Here is an 18,017-nt window from a genome sequence, read left to right as displayed (position 1 = left end):
GTGCTTACTCCTGGCAGTGTAGACCTGGTAAAGCCTTGGAGGGCAGATGCAAGTTCAGGGCTGGGACACATGTTGAATATGAACTGATAGGGGAGATTGGTGTGTTGGAGATGGGTGATGAAAGAGTGGACCCAGAGAGTGCTAGGCTTTGGTTTGAACAGCTGACTGCTGCTGATGCTTGGTGATACTAAGTTATTGAGATGTGAAAGCCTGACAGACTTGGAACTGGATCTGATGGAGATGTCTTCCCTTTGACAGTGTTTAATTTGAAAGGCCTTTTAGACCCTCACGTGATACATTGACTGTGTGAGGATAGGGCTCACAGCGGGAGATGTCAGGGTAGAAAATTGAAATTGAGAACCCTCAGCAGGAAGATGAAATTTATCTTTTGATAACCCTCAGGGTTAGACGATTTCTTTCATATAGATTTACAGTTTATAGTCATTATTTTATCTGTGCATTATAGGTCATATCTTTTATTCAGCTGATTAAAGAAAAATTTGAACTAAATATTGTGCTGGATACAGGGAATGTGAGTATAGGAACTATACCTAATAAAGAAGATAGGTGATTCAGTCATAATCAATCCAAGAATTTTATCAACATTGCACTGGAAATGAAGTATGACATGTTTCAGAACAGGGGAAGAACCAGGTGGAGATCACACAGCAAAGGTACAGAACTAGTCTGGGTGTGGGATAGTGATGTTTCAGTGAGAGTGAGTGGGAACTGACTGGATTTATTGTGCTTCCAGCAGAGGAAACAATTAGTGGCAGATGGGCTAGCAGTTTGCACTGCATTAAAATGCACAAAACCTTTCCTTGGAACTGGAATATTCTGCATAGGGACTCTAGGATTCCTTGGCAAGCTTGTGTAGCTTATGAGAATGATAATGTTCATGTGGGTTGGTAATGCTAGTTTCATTGTTACCTGCTTCTGCACAGGTAAATTTGTTAGTTACTAGCAATTTTTACTGCTGTGGGCTCAGTGTTATTTTGGTACAGTAAATATAACATCAGATTGGCAGCTTATATTACTTGCTAATGTGTGTGAGTTCAAAGAAGCAGGGAAATTTTTTTTTGCATGGAAGCCCCTACCATGATAACCAAAAAATAATAATAATAATTCTTTAGATCCATCTGCATTATTGTTAATTTTATAGAATTTGAACACAGTAATTTCCATATATTCACAATTTTGGAACAGCAAAAGCAATGACACCACTTTTATGGATGGAATATCAACACATTTTTTTTTCTTGAGTAATCCTTGTACAATTTTAAGGAGGCTCTTTTAATTTTCCTAAGGTTACTAGAATATTCTTTCAAAGCACTGACTCCTTGGTCAGGATCCTATAAATGACACAAGCAACCTTGTTAGCTGAGGAAAATGACAAACGTGTGTTGACAGTGGATAACTACTCTGATTCCCAGAGTTGTGAAGTTTCTTTGGGGCTGATTGTTACTCTCAGCAGAAGTAGCCATATTGCTGCTCAGACCTAAAGGTAGTTGTCTCTGGGCCAGTCCCCTGTATTACCCACTTATCTACTTGCAGTTCCTGATCTTAGCAAAACTGTCAGGTACAACAGTTTTGTCTGGTACAACAGGGACAACTTTAAGAACACATGACAGGTCCCACAGTACCTGAGTAGGAATAGAGACTGGTCACCTTGAAACAGGAAGGAAGATAGAAAATGTGGGCCCAGATGAGCATGGCTGGGTGGATATGGTAGGGAGCATGTGGTGGTTCACTTGAGTTGATTACTTTTTTTATGCCCAGAGACACCAGCAACATTGTTTCCATAGATACAAACCCATCCCTCTTCAAGGCCTTTTCCACCAACCTCCACATCCTTCTCCCCTAATAGGAAGTCATCTGTCCCTCCCCCAGACCCACTTACCTCCTCTACCTCTGACCTTCTAGCTGGCCTGTGGTGCTGTGCCTACATCAGCTCTTATCTCCTTGACTCAGCCTCAGAGTCTCCTTTGTGGTGGTTGGTGCCCCAGTACCATTCAGAACCTCTTAGATGGAGAATAAATAAATGGGAATACTGTTTTGTTTTGCTTTGTTAAGGGGATAAGACTAGCTTTCCTTCATTTCTGAAAAGATTATTTCTAAATCCTGATAATTGTGTAAATGAAAACTTTTTCTTTTCAGATAATGTGGATGCAGGTGATCTTAAGCAGTTTTTTGAGACCAACTATTCACAGATATATTTCATCTTCTATGAAAATTTTATAACACTGGAAAATAGTTTAAAATTAAAAGGTAAGCATTTCTTTAATTTTCTAACAAAATTTTAGAAGTTGTATCTGTTATGAGCCATACGTTCTACATTTTTTAGCTTTATTTGTTTTCTTGTTAGGCCTTCAACAAAGCTGTGAGATCATGATGGACTTGTTGATATCTTTGTTTCCATTGAGTCTTCCCTTTTGCAGATGTTAATTGAACAACTAATAGGTAAAGAGAAAATAGTAAAGTGACCTGCAGAAGGTATAAGTTCCAAAGGAATAATTTTATTTAAAAAGAAGAAGGAAAATTAATATATGTACAGTATTAAAAATTCAGATTTCATTAGAGGGTTTGGAATGAAAACAGAAATATCTGCTTTGACCAGATTTTCTGTCCTCCTTTGCAGAAGCAACCTGCATGGAAAGTTTTATGTATATCTTTCTATATGTTATTAATGTATTATGTTTATGGTTTTGCCTATATATAAAAAATTATTTGAAAGGCAAACTAAAAATGTTACATGTATATCCTTGCTGTGTATTTAAGTGGCAGGATAATGTAGTTGGGGATCCAGACTAGCCCTAGGGGTTGACCTTTCTCTGGGGTGGCATCTTCCTGTTAGCATTAAATAGGTTAACAGGTATCCTAGGATTTTAGAACAGAATTTGACACATTTACATGGTCAGTAAATGGTAGCTGGCATTACTACCTTCATCTTTTGTTTTCATGTTATCTGTTGGGGAGATTATTTTAATTAGGATAAACAAACCAAAGATATTTTTCTACTCTCACACCACTTAGCCCAACATTCTGACATCTTATTTTCCAGTGGAAATTATCTGGGTGCCCTGTAACTCAATTCAGTCCTGATGCTGATACTCTCTACTTAGAGATAGCATCAGATCTCACAGGTTAAAGTCTCAGTTAAGAGCCTCACACTGCCCCCACTTCAGATTGCCAGTCACAAGCTCCAGGTTGTGACTTTTTCCTGTGACAACTGGCTATAATTAGGGGTTCCTATGACTTGCTCCTTGGGTTTGATTAATTGGCCAGAGCAATCCACAGAATTAAGAGAAACACTTGCTATTTACTCATTTATTATAAAATGTTTACCCATTTATTACAAAGGATACAAATGAATAGTAAGATGAAGAGATACTCAGTGATGTCTGAAAGGGTACAAGGTGACCTTTTTATGTAAGGAGGAAAAAATAAGATGATGATATAGACACAAAGACATATTAAGGTTGAGAAGAAAAATGGAGGGGCTTCCTTTCAGATGCCCTGATTCCTCCAGTCAAACAGAGGTACATGTCAAGTGTGGAGGGGAAGGGATTTGGGACTAGGCAACAAGGTGGGCTCTGACCTACAACAGGTGTCTTATAGTCTTAGTGAATGCTGTGGACTCAAACTAATCATCAAGTCATATGTGAGCATGTGCCCAGGATACCAGTGTGTTTTATTTTTAATGGATTTCTCAGTCCCCACCCCTGTCTCTGTGATTTATAAATTAATGTAACTCTTGAGTTTGAGTTTTTCCAAATTGTGTAAATATTTCAAATATAAAATGGTTTGATATTTATCTTGTTTCCTACTCTTACCTCAATTCATTTTCTCTCACAGGTGTGTGGGGGAGAAAAGTGTGATACTGTGTACAATTTAAATAGCAAAGATGGGCTGGGGTTGTGGCTCAGTGGTAAAGCGCTTGCCTAGCACATGTGAGGCACTGGATTTGATCCTCAGCACCACATAAAAATAAATAAAGATATTGTGTCATCTTAGAAAGAATCTTTTAAAAATAAATAAAGTTAAAAATAGCAAAGAAAAAATTAAAACCCCAGATTATAAAATATATTCTACCAAAGCCCCCCTCTTTTTAAAGGGTTTCCTCTTCTTTGTCTTTCTCTACTGTCCTCTTTCTTCTTTCTTCTGTCCTTTTAGAAAAATTTGGCTGTTTATGACTATCACTTAATTTGTGCTGCATAAGAAACCACGCTAAAACTGAATGCCTTAAAACAGTGTTTATGATTCTCTAGCTATACAGGAAGTTCTTCTTAATTAGACTGGCTCTTGCCTGTGAGGTCAGCTAATATTGGATGTCCTCCTTCACATAGTCTTGTGATTGGTGAGCTGCTGATTAGCATGCCTTAGTTCTCCATACAGCTTCTCATTACCCAACTAGCAGACTAGGTTGGACTCCTTCATTTGGTGGTAGAGTTCTAGGCTCAGCAACTTTCTCACATTTTCTAATGTCACTTTGGCCAGAGCAAGTCATGTGGCATCCCAGATTCAAAGGATAGAGAAAGAAATATTTCTTGAAGGGAGGGGAAAGATTGTGTTCTTTTTTTCACTTTATCACAGGACTCAATGAAGAACCACTAAAAACAGGGTGACATTTTTGAAGTTTTTTGCTTTTAGTATAATCTGTTGTTATATTGAAAGTGTGCCCCCAAAAAGGAATAAAAAAGAAAACGTTTATTAGGCATAATGAAACCACTTTGTGATAACTTCAACTTTCCAGTTATTCATGCCAAAACCTTGGAGTTATTAGCTCTACTTTCAAAATATATCCAGAACCATTGGCCTTGTCTCATTGCCTATACCAGTAACAGTGCAACTCCTGTTATCCTATCACAGACTATAGCAGTAACTTCAGAAAGGATCTCTGTGCACCTTTCCCTATCCCCAAATCTCTTTTAAAGAGTAGCTGGAGCCATGCTTTAAAAATGTGAGTCAAATCATAACTCTGTGGCTCTAACCCTCAAATGGCTTCTCATTCCCAAAGTCTTTACAGTGACCTCAGGCACTACCTAATCTTCCTTTACCCTGCTTACTCTCTAGCCTCAACTGCTAGAATCTTCCCTTCTTCACTCCAGCCTCAAGGGCCTTCTGGATGTTTCCTTATCCTGCCAGACATTCTCAGCCACAGGAACTTTGTACTGCCAGTCCCTCTGCCTGGAGCATTCCTCCCTCAAATTTCCATATGGCTTGCTTCCTTACTCCCAGTTTTCATATAGCTTGTTTCCTTACCTCTTTGAATCTTTACTAACTTGTTACTCTACCAGAAAGGCATTCCTTGCTTTCCCTAATCAAAATTGCATACCACCCCTTTTTGATTGCCCCAACTTCTTTCCTTCTTGGTTTTTCTCACTTATTAATTAATTAATTATTTTTGAAGGTCCACCTTCCCTGGCAGTTTTATTTTATTTTTAATTGATTTTTTAAAAAATAAATGACAGCAGAATGCATTACTATTCTTATTACACATATAGAGCACATTTTTTCATGTCTCTTGTTGTACATAAAGTATTTTCACACCAATTCATGTCTTCATACATGTACTTTGGATAATGATGTCCACCACATTCCACCATCATTGCTAACACCCTGCCCCCTCCCTTCCCCATCCACTCCTTTATAGAGTGCCTTCTGCCAGAATGTAATCTTCCTCAGGGCAGGGATTATTGTCTGTTTTGTTCATTTCATGTAGCTTCAGGGTCTAGAATAATCCCTGAAATATAGACATTCTTTAGTATTTGTTCAATGAGTGAATGAAAACTTCACAGAACTGTGGAGATTCCATTAGATCAGGGGCCTGTAACTCATAGTTTGCTGCCTGTTTTTATAAATAAAGTTTCACTGGACACAGCTATACCCTTGCCTAACATTTCTAAGGCCTTAGGTTCCATCCCTAGCACTAACAAACAAACAAACAAACAGCAGTGTGCACATTTTAAATAGTAATAGTGCTGAACTGCTTTCCACTATAAAGATTATATAAACATATCTAAGTTTTATATAAATTAATCTATGTATTGCCTGTGGCTGCTTTTGCATTATAATATCTGTATTGAGTGATTATAAGGGAGACCTGTAAAACCTTAAGTATTTACCAGAGAACCGAAACCTGAAGTATTTATTTTTAAGAAAAAGTTTGCTGATTCCTAAGGTAGATGATGTAAGCTAAGCACAAAGCACACAAATTCTGGTATAGAGAAGACAATAAATGGTGACTGTTCCTGGAGGTGTTGTGGAGATTATTATTGTTATTATCAAAAGAATAGTATACCATTGCCCAAAGAGATACTGCTTTTTACAGATGTTACTTGCTGTATGCCTGTTTCTATGACCAAGCTAGAACTCTTTGTTTTTGCTGTCATTCAGCCACAATTTGAGCTAATAAGTAACTAGTTGAGAAGTGAATGAATTATCTGCTCCTGGTTGAGGAACACAGAAGCTGTGTCTAGCAAGGGGCAGTTCTGGTCTGCTCAGTTGTCTATTGCATTTCTTATATGCTGTCTTTAGGTATTTTTGTATAAATTAATGTTTGTTGATGTTTACATGTTTCAAGGTGATTATTAACATAATGTGTAGTAACCTAAAGTTTAAATGTTATCTTGATAACTATCTTCTTTTACTATTTCAGGGAATAATAAGTCACAAAGGGAGGAGCTGGACTCCATCCTCTTTCTTTTTGAAGTAAGTTTTGGTTAATTCTTTCAACTTTTAAGATTTTTATAAAAGAGAGAAATTTTAGATTTTTAATTTCATTTGAAAACAAATAGAAATAAATGGCTGTAGGTGGATGTGTTCTTCCTTCTTTCTTTTCTTCCTACTTTCCTTCCACTTTTACAAACCATGCAGTAAAGAATGTTCTTGTGATTTTTTTTAATAACATGGGAAATTTTTTCATGTATAGGTAACTATAAGTGAAGTTATTAGATGGACGAATTAAGTATGTCTATTTTAAGGGGTAGGGATGTAGCTTAGTGGTAGAGTGGTTGCCTAGAATTTCCAAGGCCTTGGGTTCCATCCTTAGCACTAACATAAACAAACAAAAAACTGTGCACATTTTAAGTAGTAATAGTGCTGAACTGCTTTCCATTATAAAGATTATGTAAACTTAAATTTATCCTATATAAATTTCCTATGCTGGAGATGATTTGTCTTTTGAAAAATGCAGACCTCATTGTTTTTATATGTATATTTTCTGAATACTAATAAGGTTGTGATCTTTATTTGTATCTGAATATCTGTGTGTTGATAATATTCTCTTCAAAGCTGGCAGAATGTTTAGCTGCAGGTTTCTTTTTTTTTAATATACCTTTATTTTATTTATTTATTTTTATGTGATGCTGAGAATCAAACTAGTGCCTCACATGTGCTAGGCAAGTGCCCTACCTTGAGCCACAACCCCAGCCCTCGCTGAAGGTTTTACTCTATTAAGCTTAAAATCTTTCTTACCTAGATGTATTAGTTAAGTGCCAGATTATGGGTATACAAAGAGCTACCCTCAGAACTGAATTATAAATTCTGAAAGTTAATTGTTGATTGTCTAGAAATTACTCATGTTTAGAAGTACTTAGGTTGGTGTGACAAGAGAAACGTTTTTGGCTATGGAGGACAGGCCAAATATGCACTTGCTGCAGAGTTGGCTGGAGGGGAAGGCCAGGGCGGGAAAGCTTTCTGTGGGAGAATGGTGAGTGGCTATCTGTATTTATGAAATAAAGCAAGATATGGGAACTTGCCAGCTCAGGACTTGGCTCATGACTGGTGCTTAATAACATGGTTCTCCTCTTTCTCCTTTGAGAGTGGTACTCCTTCCCCAGAGTAACAGACATTGATTCATGGTATATTTTATGGTGGTTATTGTGTTTCCTATGGTTACCCTCCTGTTATGAACCCTCTGCAGAGGAGTTATTTTTAAGAGGAGCTTTAATTAAGTCTACTACTTAAATATGAAGATGCTGACCATCATTTGTTTGATCTCTTCTGTTAATTTCAATTATTTTATTTCTCTAATGGGTGATGCAAATGTGAGTTATAGAATATGCTAATAAAACCTGTACTGCTGATACCCTCCTTTTTGTCCATTTCGTGGATAGAAGGTACTTGGGTGCTCCTCCTTATTGCCGTCCTTCCTTAACTCTGTAGGCAATCACTCCCTGGAAACTTATCAGTGGCTGACAATGGCATAGTATTTATATATAACCTACACACATTCTTCAATATACTATAAATCATTTCAAGATGACTTATAAGACTTAATATAATGTAAATGCTATGTAAATAGTTGTTATACTATATGATTGAGGGAATGGTGACAAGGAAAAAAAAAAGCCTATACAGTTCTTGGCTGTTGTATTCTCAAATGCTGACACTTGACTATACTTTGTAGGATTCTTATTTAAACTTCTTGTTCTATCTTTTCTGTCTCTTAAGATTGCTTTTGTTTTCTCTTCCCCAAATTTCTTGTGTTGCATTCTGGGAAATCTCTTCAATTCTTTCTTCCAGTTCACCAACTCTTTATTCAGGTCTAACCTATTGCTTAACTCAGCTATTGAGCTGTAAATTTCAATGATATTTGTTTCACATTTTCGTAGGTTTTTGAATCGATATTGTTACGTAGCTGGTTACTTTTGATAGCCTCTTGACCCTTGTTCCTTTTTAGACATTTAAAAAATTTTCTTAAATGTTTACTGTATAATATTTCATATTTTATATCTGACAATTCTAATATGTGAAGCCCCTAATGGTTTAAACCTGTTGGCTATCTCAGTTGTCTCTCACTCAGAGTGACTTTTTTTCTTGCGTATTTTGTGACATTTGACTTTGGGATCAATATTAATTGGACACAGATCCAATATTTGTCAATCCTGGTTTCTTCCAGATGGTTTTTCTTTTCTTTGGCCAGGAATCTAGGACTGGTCTTGATTGGGATCACTTTAGCTCCCTTTGAGGGTCCTGGTTTATTAATAACATTTCAGGTTCAGGCTTATTCTGGGTTGGGGTCTGGGGTCTGGAGGGAACAGACATCTGGAGATTCTAGTGCTGGTGTTGACATTAGCTCCCTGCTACCCTCCATTCTTTTCCTTGCTTGTTGATCTCAAGTCAGATTGTGGTTCACGTTTTATCTCCCTCACTCTTCCTTCTTTGTTCTCTTCCTCTACTAATTTTTTAGTCCATTATTAGTTTCTCTAATGTCTCAAGAATTATATTTATTGATCCCAGGGCTAGCTGTCCTGCAGCAAAAAAAGTCCTTCTGGCATCCTAGTTCTTAAGTCTCTCACAGAAGTTTCAGTGCCTTCCCTTCAAGTCCAAAAATTCTAGAGCAGGGAGGATTATTAGTGATACATTAACTTTTACAGAGGATTAGTTGCCTGTGTAATAGAACAAATATATATTATTCAAAGCTTCATAAAATTTTCATTTTGTTTAGTAAACAAATGCTCAATTGTCTGTCTCTCGATTTGGAAGGGAGGTTATTCTTTGTATGTTTCATTATGGGTATCTTTCTTTCTACATTAGTGCCATATTAAGAGGTGGTTTGTGAGGGCTCCAGAGTGACTACTTATCAATATGTAAATAATTGGGAAAGGCTTCTTTTAGAAATAGTAGAATTTATTTTATTAAGATGTATCATTACAAAAGGGATATTATGTAGGAATATTTTATAAACAGGAAAGAACTGTAAGAAAGTAGAGAAGTATGGAAATTAAGAAGGTACAGAAAAAGAGTATGTATGTGAAGAGAGCTGCAGCCTGCTTTTGTCAGACAGGAGCAAACTGAGAGGGAACCTTTGGAAACAGAAATAGTAGTTTTGGATGTAGCAAGCTTCTGGAGGTATTTTAGTGTTTTGGTAAAGTAAGTGATATGTAATCAAGGCTACTAGTTCAGCCCAGGTCACAGTTTCAAGCAGTCAGTAGACCTTTCCATCTGCCTTTACATCCAGTAGGAGCACATATATCCTTTGGAGGTTGACCTTCTAACTAGCTGTCTTTGCTTTAAATATGTGTACCACCTAGGGTTTCTATTATTGTTGATTCATGGAGGTGTTTTTCACAAATTTTACTATGGTTTTGAGTTTTCTTTTACTCTTCTATTAAAAACATTTCATCCATGATTGTTATATGTTTCAGTTGGAGAGGTGGGGTTGATCATGTGGAACCCCAAAACATAAATTTATATTGCTATCTTGAGCAGACTGTAAATGTTTTTCATAGACCATCCTGTTTAATCTTTTCCTTCTGAAGTAGGTTCCATTTTAACCTGTTATTATGGATAAAAAATTGGGGTGGGGTGGGTGGATTTGTGGTCTGTCTTAACATTGCATATTTGGCAAATGGTAGAACAGGGAGTTAGCCTGTGGTCTGATTCTAGAACCCATATTTTTAACTTGCGGCCACACTGTCTTCCACTTAAGTCTGGATATTGTCTTGCCTCTCAAGCTGCATTCTACCATCTGTGTCAACATGTATTCATTGTTGTATAGTCCATTCAGTCATTCATCAGGCACAATCTGCTGGGTTCTACGGTGGTAGGCACAAGTCTAGGTGCTGCATATACAACAGTGAGCAAGATAGAGAGCCTCTTGTCCTCATGAACCATATGTAAACATTTCATGATAAGCTGAAGAGTCCACCAATAAGAATGAATTTACATCAGAACTCTAGGAAAGACCTGCTGAGTTACAAAATTCTGAATGCCCATTTCATAAGTGTGATGTTGATGGTGGCCCTTGAAGTAGTTATCTGTGTAGGGGTAAGAAGGGTTGGGGTGAAAGTGTAAGATACCTGGTGATAGGCTTCAAAGTAAAAGAATTCATTTGACTTTGAGAATCTTCTGGATTCAACTCTTGAGAGGTTATTTTAATGGTATCCAGTGTTTGTTTTAATCTGGTGTAATAAGACACACAGATATGATAATAATTGCCATGAAGGGAGAAGTTTTAATCATGCACACAGTTCTCTAAAAACAGGGTATGGAATGCCACATAGGGCCACCCCAAGGAGCACCAAGGGGAATTCAGCAGGCAAAGAAAGAGTGGAACTGAGGGCAGGTGCTTTTGTTGTAGCTTTGCAAGAGGGAATGGTCAAGGCAAGGTAGACAAGCTAAGTAGGTTTAGAATTGAATAACTTAAATAATTTCAGCAGACTCTGGGTCATAGGGGTGGCACTTGGTTGTCCAGTATCTGGCCTCTGAGTGAGTATAGAAGGGACATAGTGTCTCAGAGTGTGAGAGCCCATAAATGGAGGTGGGCTTATGGGTTTGGGGATTGGTTGGTTGGCATATTAAAAGCATACTCTTGGACACTGTGTCTAGGACTTAGTTAACACTGGTAGAGGATATTTTTCCCAGGTCAATAATGCCTCAGATGTTAGAGTATTAATACAGAAAATATAGTTAATACAGGGACATCTGTCATGTTGTATGCCATTCCCTTTGAGTAGAGAAATAGAATAGTTCGGAGGTATACATATATGGTTAATAAAGCTACTAGAAACTGATAGCATAGAATTTCCTTACTCTCCCACACATAGAAGTTGTTTAATTTTAAAAGCTACCTATGTTCAGGCTACTCACTCAGTTGTTTTCCTGATCCCAGAGTTACACATTATGGATAAACAGCACAATTGGTTTCCATTATTCCTTATTCTAAATTTTGTATAAATTATTCCCCAGTTTAAACCCTATTTTTATCTTGTCATTAACCTATCTGGAAATCTGAATGGGTTCTTTATAATCTGTAACGTGGGGCCCAGCTGGTCAAACACTGAATGTCCTTTCCTTAGGTCCTAGTATCACTTTCATTCACATTTTGCTGCTGTTGTGACTCCATGGAAGTTCTATGTCAGGCTCAGGCTGCTTTGCCCCTTTGCCCTTTTTTGCATAGTTTAACTTCTGTCTCTTGATTTATGCAACTCTTCTTTTTGAGATTGCCCTTTGCTCTTCCCTCAGTCTGGCCTATTCTTTCAGATTCTGTTCAGACTTACCAATTTCTTCTGGCAGTTCTCTAAAAGTGCTTATCCTTCCTGTGAACTTGTATAACTACACCATAATGTGTTACCACTGATCATAGCTGGATGTTCTTATTTATCCCTAAATGTGACCATGTCTTAGCTCCTTTTTTAATGTCTTAATGAGACTATACAGTTCCTGAGGCTGGCAGCCATTACATATAATCCTTTGTATTCCCCACTGTGATTTGCACTTGATAATATTTATTGTTGGATTAAAGTCTCTTAAATTCTCAGCTTCTCTCCTATGGAGTTATTTGGTACTTTTGTGTAAAATTTTGTTTTGTTTTTTTTCTCACCTAGAACTCTCTAGATTAAAAAAAAAGATAGGAAACAAGTATCAAAAGAACTGACTAGTTTTATTTGGTTTTAAATTTTAAATTGATTCGATTCTGATTAGCCTTTAAATGTCTAATCTTCTCATTTGCTTTGCCACAGTGATGGGAGTATTCTTCATCTGCATGGTCCAGTTAGGTAATTACCTCATGAGGACTTGAGTGCTCAAAATGAAACTAGTGCAACTGAAGGACTTAATTTTTGCCTTTAATAATTTTATTTGATTTATATTTAAAATAGTCACATGTGACTAGAGGCTACAGTGCTGACAAAGAAGTTCTACAATTTTCCATTAGAGCTCTATTACTTTGAAAGACTGTTCCTTTGTAAAATCCTCAGCATCCTATATATCTGTGTCCTTGCATGGCAGGGAACTTTAGGGGCTAGGGTATTATTAAATAGTTTCTCTGGGCTTCCTGTTATTACCAGAGTACCCTTGGCTGAGGGAAATGAGCATTTACCTTCATAAACTGGAGGCACATGTGTTCAGGGTGGTTTTCTGCAACCACAAAACTGAAAAGGTATGCACAATTTTATTATACTATTTTCATTCTTGCTTTAAGAATAAAATAATATTTAATTATGGTCAATCAAGTTACTTAGTAATTTCATCTTCCTACCATACTTTCTTTTTTTTTTTTTTAAGTTACTGGTAACTCTTTAATATATATTTTATATATGAATTTTATGGGGTACATTATGATAATTCAGTACACATAAGTAGTAGTATTCAAATTATATTAACAAGTATTTTCATCTCTTTAAATGTTAATTATCTTTATGTATTGTAAATTTATTTATATATTAATTTATTGGTGCTACAGTTAGAACTCAGTGGTACTTAGCCACTGAGCCACACCTTCAGCCTTCTTTTTTTTTTATTATTAGTTGTTCAAAACATTACAAACCTCTTGACATATCATATTTCATACATTTGATTCAAGCAGATTATGAACTCCCATTTTTATCCCGTATACATATTGCAGATTCACATTGGTTCCACATCCACTTTTTTACATACTGCCATACTAGTGTCTGTTGTATTCTGCTGCCCTTCCTACCCTCTACTATCCCGCCTCCCCTCCCCTCCCCTCTCCTCCCATCTTCTCTCTCTACCCCATCTACTGTAATTCATTTCTCTCTCTTGTTTTTTATTTTCCCCTTTCCCCTCACTTCCTCTTTTATGTAATTTTGTATAACAATGAGGGTCTCCTTCCTTTACCATGCAATTTCCCTTCTCTCTCTCTTTCCCTCCCCCCTCTCGACCCTGTTTAATGGTGATCTTCTTCTCATGCTCTTCCTCCCTATTCTGTTCTTAGTTGCTCTCCTTATATCAAAGATGACATTTGGCATTTGTTTTTTAGGGATTGGTTAGCTTCACTTAGCATAATCTGCTGTAGTACCATCCATTTCCCTGCAAATTCCATGATTTTGTCATTTTTTAGTGCAGAATAATACTCCATTGTGTATAAATGCCACATTTTTTTATCCATTTATCTATTGAAGGGCATCTAGTTGGGTTTCACAGTCTAGCTATTATGAATTGTGCTGCTATGAACATCGATGTGGCAGTATCCCTATAGTATGCTCTTTTAAGGTCTTCAGGGAATAGTCTGAGAAGGGCAATAGCTGGGTCAAATGGTGGTTCCATTCCCAGCTTTCCCAGGAATCTCCATACTGCTTTCCAAATTGGCTGCACCAATTTGCAGTCCCACCAGCAATGTACAAGTGTACCCTTTTCCCCACATCCTCACCAGCACTTGTTGTTGTTTGACTTCAGAATGGCTGCCAATCTTACTGGAGTGAGATGGTATCTTAGGGTGGTTTTGATTTGCATTTCTCTGGCTGCTAGAGATGGTGAGCATTTTTTCATGTACTTGTTGATTGATTGTATGTCCTCCTCTGAGAAGCGTCTGTTCAGGTCCTTGGCCCATTTGTTGACTGGGTTATTTGTTATCTTATTGTTTAATTTTTTGAGTTCTTTGTATGCGCTGGATATTAGGGCTCTTTCTGAAGTGTGAGGAGTAAAGATTTGTTCCCAGGATGTAGGCTCCCTATTTACCTCTCTTATTGTTTCTCTTGCTGAGAAAAAACTTTTTAGTTTAAGTAAGTCCCATTTGTTGATTCTTGTTATTAACTCTTGTGCTATGGGTGTCCTATTAAGGAATTTGGAGCCTGACCCCACAATATGTAGATCGGAGCCAACTTTTTCTTCTATCAGACACAGAGTCTCTGATTTGATATCAAGCTCCTTGATCCATTTTGAGTTAACTTTTGTGCACGGTGAGAGAAGGGGATTCAGTGTCATTTTGTTGCATATGGATTTCCAGTTTTCCCAGCACCATTTGTTGAAGATGCTATCCTTCCTCCATTGCATGCTTTTAGCCCCTTTATCAAATATAAGATAGTTGTAACTTTGTGGATTAGTCTCTGTGTCCTCTGTTCTGTACCATTGGTCCACCCGCCTGTTTTGGTACCAGTACCATGCTGTTTTTGTTACATTGCTCTGTAGTATAGTTTGAGGTCTGGTATCGCTATGCTGCCTAATTCACACTTCCTGCTTAGAGTTGCTTTTGCTATTCTGGGTCTTTTATTTTTTCATATGAATTTCATGATTGCTTTATCTATTTCTACAAGAAATGCCATTGGGATTTTGATTGGCATTGCATCAAACCTGTAGAGAACTTGGGTAATATCACCATATTTATGATGTTAGTTCTGCCTATCCATGAACAGGGTATATTTTTCCATCTTCTAAGATCTTCTTCTATTTCTCTCTTTAGGGTTCTGTGGTTTTCATTGTATAAATCTTTCACCTCTTTTTTTAGGTTGATTCCCAAGTATTTTATTTTTTTTTTGAGGATATTGTGAATGGGGTGGTTGTCCTCATTTCCATTTCAGAAGATTTGTCGCTGATATACAGGAATGCCTTTGATTTATTCATGTTGATTTTACATCCTGCCACTTTGCTAAATTCATTTATTAGCTCTAGTAGTTTCTTTGTACACCCTTTTGGGTCTGCTAGGTATAGAATCATGTCATTCGCAAATAGTGATAATTTAAGTTCTTCTTTTCCTATTTTTATGTCTTTAATTTCTTTGTCTGTCTAATTGCTCTGGCTAGTGTTTCAAGAACTATATTGAACAGAAGTGGTGAGAGAGGGCGTCCCTGTCTTGTTCCAGATTTTAGAGGGAATGCCTTTCAATCTTTCTCCGTTCAGAATGATGCTAGCCTGAGGCTTAGCATAGATCGCTTTTACAATATTTTTTTTTCTTTTTTTTTTTTTAAAGAGAGAGTGAGAGAGGGGAGAGAGAGAGAGAGAGAGAATTTTTTTTAAGAGAGAGAGAGAGAGGAGAGAAAGGAGAGAGAGAGAATTTTTAATATTTATTTTTTAGTTCTCGGCGGACACAACATCTTTGTTGGTATGTGGTGCTGAGGATCAAACCCGGGCCGCACGCATGCGAGGCGAGCGCGCTACCGCTTGAGCCACATCCCCAGCCCCAGCTTTTACACTATTGAGGTATGTTCCTGTTATCCCTAGTTTTTCTAGTGTTTTGAACATAAAGGGATGCTGTACTTTGTTGAATGCTTTTTCTGCATCTATTGAGAAGATCCTATGGTTCTTTTCTTTAAGTCTATGAATAACATTTATTGATTTCCGTATATTGAACCAGCCTTGCATCCCAGGAATGAATCCTACTTGATCATGGTGCACAATTTGATGTGTTTTTGTATCCGATTCTCCATAATTTTATTGAGGATTTTTGCATCTAGGTTCATTAGAGATATTGGTCTGTAGTTTTCTTTCTTTGAGGTGTCTTTGTCTGGTTTCGGAATCAGGGTGATGTTGGCCTCATAGAATGAATTTGGAAGAGCTCCCTCTTTTTCTGTTTCCTGAAATAACTTTAAAAGTATTGGTATTAATTCTTCTTTAAAGGTTTTGAAAAACTCCGCTGTATACCCATCCAGTCCTGGGCTTTTCTTGGTTGGTAGTCTTTTGATTGCTTCTTCTGTTTCATCCATTGATATTGGTCTGTTAAAATTGTGTGTATCCTCTTGACTCAGTCTGGGCATATCAGATGACTTAAGAAATTTATCAATGTCTTCACTATCTTCTATTTTATTGGAATATAGTTTTTCAAAATAATTTCTAATTGTCTTCTGTATTTCTGTAGCATCTCTTGTGATATTGTCTTTTTCATCCCGTATATTAGTAATTTGAGTTCTCTCTCTTCTTCTCTTCATTAGCATGGCTAAGGGTCTGTCAATCTTATTTATTTTTTCGAAGAACCAACTTTTAGTTTTGTCAATTTTTTCAACAGTTTCTTTTGTTTCAATTTCGTTGATTTCCGCTCTGATTTTAATTATTTCTTGCCTTCTGCTACATTTGCTATTGTTTTGCTCTTCCTTTTCTAGGGCTTTGAGATGAAGTGTGAGCTCATTTATTTGTTGGTTTTTTCTTTTTTTGAGGAATGACCTCCAGGCGATGAATTTCCCTCTTAAAACTGCTTTCATTATGTCCCATGGATTCCAGTATGTTGTGTCTGTATTTTCATTTATCTCTAAGAATTTTTTGATTTCCTCCTTTATATCTTCTGTAACCTATTGATCATTCAGTAACATATTGTTCATTTTCCATGTGATGTAGGATTTTTCCTTCCTTCCTTTATCATTGATTTCCAGTTTCATTCCATTATGATCAGATAAAATGCATGGTATTATCTCCACCCCTTTATATTTACTGAGGGTTGCCCTATGGCATAATATATGGTCTATTTTTGAGAAGGATCCATGTGCTACTGAGAAAAAAGTATATCCACTTGATGATGGTTGATATATTCCATATATGTCAGTTAAGTCTAGGTTATTGATTGTGATATTGAGTTCTGTAGTTTCTTTATTCAACTTTTGTTTGGAGGATCTGTCCAGTGGTGAGAGAGGTGTGTTGAAGTCACCCATAATTATTGTGTTGTGGTCTATTTGATTCTTGAACTTGAGGAGAGTTTGTTTTATGAACATCGCAGCACCCTTATTTGGTGCATAAATATTGATAATTGTTATGTCTTGTTGGTGAATAGTTCCTTTTAACAGTATATAATGTCCTTCCTTATCCCTTTTGATTAACTTAGTCTTGAAGTCGATTTTATTCGATATGAGGATGGCCACCCCTGCTTGCTTACGAGGACCGTGTGCGTGTATTTTTTTTCCCAACCTTTCGCCTTCAGCCTGTGTGTGTCTTTTCCAATCAGATGTGTCTCCTGGAGGCAGCATATTGTTGGATTTGTTTTTTTTAATCCATGTTACCAGCCTATGTCGCTTTATTGGAGAGTTAAGCCATTAATGTTTAGAGTTACTATTGATATTATGGTTTGTACTTCCACCCATGTTTGATTATTTATCTTTTTTCTTTTTTAATTTGGTTTGTTTCTCCATGATTAGCTTTCCCCCCGCCCTCTGGCTTTACTGAGGTACTTCCCACTGTTCATTTTGGTTATTGTTTTTCATTTCTTCCTCGTGTAGTGTTTTGCTCAAGATGCTTTGCAATGCTGGTTTTCTGGCTGCAAATTCTTTTAACTTTTGTTTATCATGAAAGATTTTTGTTTCGTTGTCGTACCTGAAGCTTAATTTTGCTGGATACAAAATTCTTGGTTG

The 18,017-nt window shown here is 36.9% G+C and overlaps 1 protein-coding gene across 1 annotated transcript in view; it reads left to right on the top strand.

Annotated features, from left to right (window-relative positions):
* Positions 1-18,017, top strand: part of RALGAPA2 (Ral GTPase activating protein catalytic subunit alpha 2) — a 322,071-nt gene that overhangs the window by 29,191 nt on the left and 274,863 nt on the right. The window contains exons 2-3 of the mRNA XM_081292835.1: positions 2,158-2,268; positions 6,659-6,711. Of these exons, the coding sequence (XP_081148961.1) occupies positions 2,158-2,268; positions 6,659-6,711 (164 nt within the window). The remainder of the gene's footprint in view (positions 1-2,157; positions 2,269-6,658; positions 6,712-18,017) is intronic.

This window comes from Spermophilus citellus (genome assembly GCF_964194105.1).
Source record: "Spermophilus citellus genome assembly, chromosome: 4".
In the NCBI taxonomy this organism is placed as follows: domain Eukaryota; kingdom Metazoa; phylum Chordata; class Mammalia; order Rodentia; family Sciuridae; genus Spermophilus; species Spermophilus citellus.
Note: the sequence above shows the minus strand (reverse complement) of the source record. Positions and strands in the feature narration are given on the sequence as shown.